Source organism: Pelobates fuscus, chromosome 5, assembly GCF_036172605.1.
Source record: "Pelobates fuscus isolate aPelFus1 chromosome 5, aPelFus1.pri, whole genome shotgun sequence".
NCBI classification, from domain to species: domain Eukaryota; kingdom Metazoa; phylum Chordata; class Amphibia; order Anura; family Pelobatidae; genus Pelobates; species Pelobates fuscus.
In genome coordinates, this window is record NC_086321.1 from 281395125 (window position 1) to 281403243 (window position 8119).

At 42.4% G+C, this 8119-nt stretch overlaps 1 protein-coding gene across 1 annotated transcript; it reads left to right on the top strand.

Moving 5' to 3' along the window:
• The first annotated feature begins 5086 nt into the window (after positions 1–5086).
• Positions 5087–7089, top strand: MRPL34 (mitochondrial ribosomal protein L34). Its single transcript, XM_063457291.1, has 2 exons — positions 5087–5183; positions 6712–7089. Exons 1-2 carry the CDS (start codon positions 5158–5160, stop codon positions 7022–7024), a joined length of 339 nt encoding a protein of 112 aa, XP_063313361.1. The 5' UTR covers positions 5087–5157; the 3' UTR covers positions 7025–7089.
• The last annotated feature ends 1030 nt before the right edge of the window (positions 7090–8119 follow it).

Genomic DNA, 8119 nt, shown 5'->3' on the forward strand with positions numbered 1-8119 from the left:
TTGCGGCTAACAGGGATCCTGATTCCTTCCCTCCGGGAGAGTGCGGTCGTGCAGTATGGGGGTGGGGATGTGGCACCCTTGTATCGTTTGGTAACGTCTATTCCTTTCACTTAGCCCTACGTTCCTGTCTCCAATTTAGGCGGGAGCACCAGGTCACCTGACCCGAAATTCCCGCTCTTCGGACAGCGGTCGATTGCAGTTACTGGACACCATCCTGCCTTCCCGCCCCATTATTCCCTGTAGGCTTGCATTTCCCTCCATCCCATAAATGCAGTTTGTTTTAATTTCAGTTATTATTATTGTTTTTCAATTTTTTGTTTTTTATGTTTTTTTCCATTATTATTATTATTATTATTTTTTTCCCTGTTGCTTCGTACCCCCCCCCCCTTCTTGTCCCATTTATGACCTATCATAGTGTGTGGTAACGTAGTGCCTGGGGCCCGTTCGTCGCCCCCTCCTACCCATGTTTCTTTGGTCAGTGGACCCCACATGTCACCCTCCCACACACTCCCTGCTTCAGCCTCAACCCCTGAGGCCGAAATGTGACCTCAAAACCCCTTTAACATGCTCTAACCGTGAGCGATTATATTGCATTTAATAAAACGGCTGCTATAATGCGTGTGCAAGTTCAGAGTCAGTTAATACATTACTGGGTTGCTACAGTCCGATCACTCAGTCCAATTGGGAGTCGCGATCTTCCCAGCTAGCGGGCAATGGTGGCAGGTCCGTGGTGCCCGTCACCGGGAGTTGCAGATCCTCTGGGAGCAGTATATCCAGGTCTTTTAGAAAATCTCGGACGTTTGTAGAAGGTAGCAGTATGGATGGTGAGGGCCCATGGAAGACGATGATCTTGAATGGGTACCCCCAGGCGAATCTGATCCCCTTCTGGCGCAGTAGATCTGTAACTGGTTTCCATGCCCGCCTTCTGAGGAGGGTTGCAGGAGCGATGTCTTGGTACAGTTGCAGTTCGGCGTCTTCATGCTGGAACGGTTTTGCTCTGCTCTGTTTAAGTATGGCTTCCTTTGTCTGGAAATAATGCCATCTTACAATGACGTCCCTTGGCGGACTGGACTTCGGGCCTTTGGCCCTGAGGGCTCTATGTGCTCTGTCAATCAGCCAGAGGTGATCCGGTATGTTAGGCAGGTGCTGTTGGAAAGTTTGTAATAGTACCTGTTCTAGGTCTTCGTCCCTCACAGTTTCTGTTAGGCCTCTGACACGTAAATTATTGCGTCTTGACCGGTTAGATATATCCTCCAATTCGATCTCTAGGTCAGTGATTTTTTGCTGGAGGGTGTTGGTGGCCTTAGCGGTGTCGTTCTGTGCAGTGACCATCTGGGCTACTCTGCGCTTCGTTTCGGTTGTGCGGGCCCCAATGGCGGCAATCTCTGCCTTCACTTCCGCCGCTGTGCGGCTAATTTCAGCTGCGAGATATCCTTTTACCTCCGCCAGCGATTTAAGGATGGCGCGGGAAGAGGCCTCTGGGGCTGTTAGTGCGGCGGTGGAGGCTGCTTCAGGCTGGTGTGTTTCACTGGGGCCCGTGTCGGCAGCAGTGCCACGTGGCGACGGTCTCTGGGCCGTGAACATCTCCGCCACTGATGGCGCTTCCTTTTGGCCCTTTTTGGCGAGTTTGCGGCTGGACATCCGCGATCGGTGCGGGCTGGCAGCTTAGGGTTCGCTGGGGCTGAGTCTGGACGAGTTTGGATCAGGTTGGTGCTGATTATAGTGCTAGTTTAAGAGCCTCTGGTGCGGAGCTCCGGCTTTAGGCGGCCATCTCTGTCGGCAGTCAGACCACGCCCCCTCCGACACATAGATCTTTTATGTAGTGAATTGCAGTTAGTTTTTTTTTTTGTCACTTAAATTTACCATAGATTTTCTGTTTATTGAATATATACCTTTTAAAGATAATGACAGGAGAATTATTACATGAGTTAAAGTGGAATAACTGTATGAGTGGAGATAGGACGCGAAGAGATACAGGAGAGGATACTGGATAGGAGATTATGACATTTCCTTTTAGATCGATATCGAAATACATATTTATTGTGAAGACATCTTTTATTTTGATTATAAAAATGTCCTAAAAACCTCTTGATCATTGATCCTTAGTTATGAAATCATAGAGATATCATTCTGTGATGTCATAAGGATAAATGCTGCAATAACTGCTTGAACATTCTATTACATCCCAGACATATCTAAGGCTCTGACAAAGCTCCACTACACATAAATCTTCAATGTGTAATAGATTGATAACTCACCTGGATGCTCGAAGCAATTGCTGCCCAGTCGTTACATATGTCTCATCCTATGGGGATTGGGCCAGTGGTATAACAGGAAGGGGAACATTAGAATTAATGCCCCAGTCCATGGTGAAAGAGTGTGAGCTATTATAAAATAAGGGTGGGACACCTAGTGTCCTCCCCCTAGCTTATACTGATGGGCAGCACTGGATAGAGGTTCTAATTATAATATTATGGGGGGAAGACCTAGTGTTTCCCTCCAACCCCAGTCCGTGGGTAGTTGGGGCTCTTAAAAATTAAACAGTGCGGGGGTGGACAATTGGGCACTTGATAAAGCCCCAGAAGGTAAAACGTGTTGTGGATTTTAAAGTGTTTTTTTGGTTTTTGTTTTTGTACTATAGTATTGTTTGACTACCTCTATTTTGAGTTTTTGCCACATACTTTTTAGTCATTTTACCTTTTTAGTTTGGTTTCTACCTGGCATCCTGTTCCTATCATTGGTGACATTGGCAGACACCCACTATAGTATCCAAGGTGGAGATTATACCACCTACTCCTCATACACAGAGCATTTGTGTTTGCTCTCCAGAATGTAAGTTTTCAACCATTTCCTTTATATCTAAATAATACTGAGAACACTATTGTCGTTTTTCCTTTTTTTATGTGGTGTATCATATTACCATTTTGTTGTGGGACAACATCAAGGAGATATCCTATAAGTGGGGATTTATACCACTGTATGCTGTTTTATCTGGAGCTGATTTAAGCTACACTACACGTGAGTTGCCATTTGTGATATTACATATTGTGTGCACCTCACTGTACTGGCATATTGCACTATTGGCTTCTTTCTTGTTCTCTTTTACATGTTGCCAAAAAAAACAAAGCCTTTACCAAAACCACTGCATGAAAATTTTAGACTTTAGAGAATACTGTTTAGGGACTGTTTTCATATCTGAACCCTATGTTTTTGTCCATGTAATAAAATTACCTGGTTTTATTTATCTTTTATCTGTTTGAAAGTGTTTTTTTTTAACCTACTTTAGTTTTATTAAATTTTTTTGGCGTGTCCTGTTTTTTGCTCTTTTTGGCAGCCTCATTAGTACGTCATTAGCCAGACCAGAACATGGATTCCGGGTTGCCTCATGTCAATTCTGTGCATAGAGAATCATTCACTGGCTTAGAGCTGTCAGCGGACATACTCAGCCAATGAATGGCCAGTGGCAAGGTTCAAAATTGTATGTCCTATGCTACTAATCAGTTACTTGCCACTGCAAGCCATTGTGAATTTTTACTCACCGGGGCTAAATTTTCACTCAGAAATGGCAAGTGGAAATTTTGAGCCGTGACTGGCAGGATCAGCATCCAGCTTCTGCAGCTCTGCAGAAGCCAATTTAACGTCACCCAGGGAACGGGGTCAGAGTACTCACATCATAAGCACTATAGCCGGTTATGTGTTACAGTGTTTATGATGCTTTCAGTAAACGTTTAATTCAATTCAGTTTACTATTTAGGGAATAAAGTCCCAGATGTTCCAACTGGTTTCCATTTACAAGCACAATCTGGACTAAATCACCACTTTTGAAAAAAAGAGTTGAATAAATTATTTAAAGGGACACTTTGCCCTCCAAAACAGCTCCATCTCTGTAAAGCTGTTAAGGGAGCAGGAGTCCATTGGCACCCTTTTACGTCACAGTGTTAAGCCATTTTCAAACAGTTTAACCCTGCCTGAAGTTGTGTCCAGGTGCCTATCCACATTGTTTCCTCTCTTTTTCTCAAGCTACCATACTGATAAGGAAGCATTGGTTTGAGCGCCAACTGGCAACTGATCCTCTCAGCCGGTCATCAGCACTGCTAATCCTTCCTTAGAAGTACGGTGGCTGCGAGGAGGACAGAAGAGGGTGTGCAAACGGGCATCCTAGGGAAACGACTTCTGGATTAAACCGTTTGAAAATGGTTTAACACCGTAAAATTGTATTCCAACCCCCATAAAAACTTCCTTGATATTACGTTATTGTGGGGCAGGGGCGTTAAATGCAGAACATTTAAAACTGATATTAAAATTATCTGCTCAGTGTAGAACAATTCCTCACAGTTTACTAAATAAAAAGTTCAAAAACATAATTTCTATAGACAATCTGATTATTTTGAATGGTGCACTAGTTTTGCATCATTTACTAGAGAAACAACACAGAGTGCTGGGTTTTGCTTGGCTAGAATTCTTATTCATCATCTGTACATGTTTACAAACTTGTACAGTGCAATGTGACACAGTGTACACTGAAATATGACTCAGTGCAGTAGTGTCCTCAAAGACATGTGTACTTACAGGATGTGTTACATGAGGAACCCATTGACAATCTAGTTATGTCATGAAAGTGCATGATTTTGCACACATCTTGTAAAACGGAATAAGGAACAATCCGCTTCTAAATAAACAAGCTTTTATAAGGAGAACGGATCTATCTATATATATATATATACATATGTATATTGAAAGTGATGGACATACAGTCGTATGATAGATAGATAGATAGATATACATACATAAGTAGATAACAGTGGCAGCTGGTGAAGTTTAGAGATGCAGCCCCCAACATGACACTCTGTTAAATTCGTACTGTAATATATTCAGCAATCCAGCTAGTGGGGGTTTACTTCCTTACCCATGATGCTCAGCCAAATAATAAGTCTGACTTGGCTGAAGATCACAACAACAGCTGTCATCATTTTTTAATATGCTTAACAAGCAATGGAAATGAAAATGACAGCAGATTACATAATCATGGAGAATAACACAGGTCTGCTCTATTAAAACTACATCTCCCGTCAGCCACCACAAGCAGCCTCGCGATCGAGACGTAGATCAGCCTATGGGGGAGGCGCGCAGCCGGAAGTAATCAAGCAGCCGAGCAGCATGGCGCTCCTGGGAGCCCTGAGCAGGTAGAGTATGGTGTCAGATCGGGGACATGATGTGCAATTATCACCTTACAGGCCGGGTGTCCATGGTGACTGTGGAAGATAGAATTCTATAACCCACATGGAGTGTGTTCCAGAATTCTAAAGGACAAGGTTCAGCACCCTATCGTTAAAGGTCACTGCTGTCATTGTACTCGATCCGCAATATCATTTATGAAAAAATGTGTTCTACATGTAATATTTCTGATTTTACTACTCTCTATTCCTGGCTCATTACTTCTACTTTCTACCTCCATCTCCAAAAGTAATTGCTGGGTTTTAATGTTTGTCTATAATGTATACTGAAGTTATGAGGTCATCACATAATACCTCACAGGACTAAATGTATTTATATGGTGCATTACTCTGTCATGAATTGTACTTGTACCCACAAGGTCCTCAGTGGGTGTCTTGCATGGAGCCCAGAATAATGCAGAAAATTAGCACATTCATGGTTATATGGTATTAGCTGAGATAGTGTACCTTGTGATTCCCCACCATATAACTAAATATTAGTTCTGTCGTGGCCTGACATTGGTGAGGTATAAAACTAATGTTTAAATTAAAGCAGAACTTGACATGTGTTCACTTTAAAGGAATGCTAAAGGCACCCAGACTACGTCAATGAAGTGGTCTGAGTGCAGTGCCTTTGTCGTTTTAGCCCTGTCATTTTACACATTGCTGTTTAGTAGATGTGTTTTGGTTGCAGGGCTAAACACACCTCTAGTGGCTGTTGTCCTGACAGCAATTAGAGTGTGCTTCTGTCACAACGACTGAGTTTGACTCTGTTATGTGATGTTGGATGTAGAATGTCTTTAAATGCTGATTACAGGGAAGCATCAGTGCTTCCCGGTGAGAATCATTTGATTTGATTCTCGTCTCCAGTGTTTCTTTGTGAGAAGCATTGGATTGGATCAGAAGCCAAGTAAATGATGCCTTTAGGATGATGTTCCCGTAGGTGGAGCAGGCTGCAGCACAGAGTGAATTCCGGGCACTGTAGACAACTTTAAATCATTGAAGTGTCATGGTGCTTGGAATAGCCTTTTTAGCAAACAGAAGAATTGTATTATACATTACGGTACCAAAGGGCCATTTCACACATGTAGATTTCACATACACACTCTGGAATAACTTCCTTCTTGTTTGTCCTAAATGTGTCTTTGTAAAACTTTAAAGACTGAATTTATATCCTATACACGTGTTGCTTCATGTACATGGGAAGAATGTAGAAATAAACATTTTATAACATTTTAGCATTCAAATTACTTGATTTTTTCTAATGGGAATGTTTAGGGTAATGTATAAGCAATTCTACGTGAGATTGGGGAAATTACATTTCCCTGCTGATTGTCACTTATAGAACTATGATACCTGGTTGCATTTTATCTATAACTCTGATGCTTTTTTTGTCTCCCTTTGTATTTTCAAAAACTTATAAATGAACTTAAAAAATAAATGAGAATTGTAAACATTGTCATTAATGTAATTTTAAAATGTGCTTTGTCTTCAAAAGGTTATTCTTGACAAAGCCACTGGTAAACCCTGTTTGTGCACATCAGCGGACATTTGCTAATTTTTCACAGGGGTTCAACCAGCTACAGGCCCCATCCTCCTCTCTAGCAGCCGGTCATGGAATACTAACTCGCAATATGCCCTCGCATTGGCACTTGCAGCAAGTTCGTTTTAAGAAGAGAGGAATGGAGTACCAGCCTAAATTCCTGAAGCGCAAGAGAACTCATGGGTGGCTGAAAAGAATAAGCACAAGAGGTGGAATAGAAGTTATCCTTCGAAGAATGTTAAAAGGCCGAAAATCTTTGACGCATTAAATCTCCCAATTTTCTGTCTATGTCCAAATTAACAAAAGTCTTGTAATTAAAGTGCACTAAACATTTTGCTTGTTTAAAAGGACAGTCTTTTCTTTGGCTATCAACAACTTAATGTATTATCTTTGTGTTTCAAACGGTGCAAGCCCAAAGAGTGCAATCCGACATCTGGTGGCCTAAATTCTGTTAGAGGAAACAGGGACTGCCGAAGGAGGGGAAGAGCACCTCTAATTGGCTCAGAGCATTCAGCTGATGCTTTAAGACAATCAGTGGATCCCCTGTCCGGCAACAATTTGTGCTTCCTCTAGCTTCAAGTTGACAAAACTTGAAAAGAGGCAAAGCTTTCACCATCACTTTTTGCTGTGTGACTATGGCTTCCTCTCGCATAGCTCGACACATGATCTGTGGAGGATCCCATAGTCTTACAGGAGCCTTCTTAGATATCAGTGTAGTACTTTTGTGCATGAGTGATAGTACATAACTCACATGGCTGCTAACAAAGCCCCAAGATCTGAAAAAAGACATTGTCACATATGTACGTTAATCTCCTGCTGAACCCCCAGGCCATCACACTCCAAGCAGGGATGTTATGTTTGGGGCCTTTGCATAATATGCACATTTTCTTTGGTGTGTGTGTGTGTGTGTGTGTGTGTGTATGTATGTATGTGTGTATATATATTTATATATCTATGTTGGATCTTCAGTATAACCATTGAGAGTATGGGAACGATCCATTTCCAGTTACTTGCAATAAGTTTCCTTGTTGCTATGCACATTCTGTACCAGACAGCCACTAGAGGGACTTCCAGGTCGTGACGTTGGGTGTCCTCAAGCTATGCATGGGTGTCCTCCAGCATCACTTAATTTCAGTCGCTTCACAGGAAATTAATCAATCAGAGGTTTCTCATTTAGAATCCTCTGACTTGGTAATCACGTGCTGAGGAACTGGTAAGAGGCCTGCGAGGAAGGGGGAGGTAGTGCGTGCCTGCCTAGCTCAGAGGAGCTAACAGAAGTAGGAAGGAATCTTCCCTTGCCGTTTGATTGACAGCCAAGGGGGGAGTTCCCTAGTTGATTTGTAAAAGTGCTGATTTCTTATAG

What these genes read in the sequence shown, in the direction of transcription:
- MRPL34 (XM_063457291.1), top strand. Translation starts at nt 5,158, where the DNA reads ATGGCGCTCCTGGGAGCCCTGAGCAG. An exon ending in CTCCTGGGAGCCCTGAGCAG is followed by an intron (nt 5,184 to 6,711) that starts GTAGAGTATGGT and finishes TGTCTTCAAAAG; the next exon opens with GTTATTCTTGACAAAGCCAC.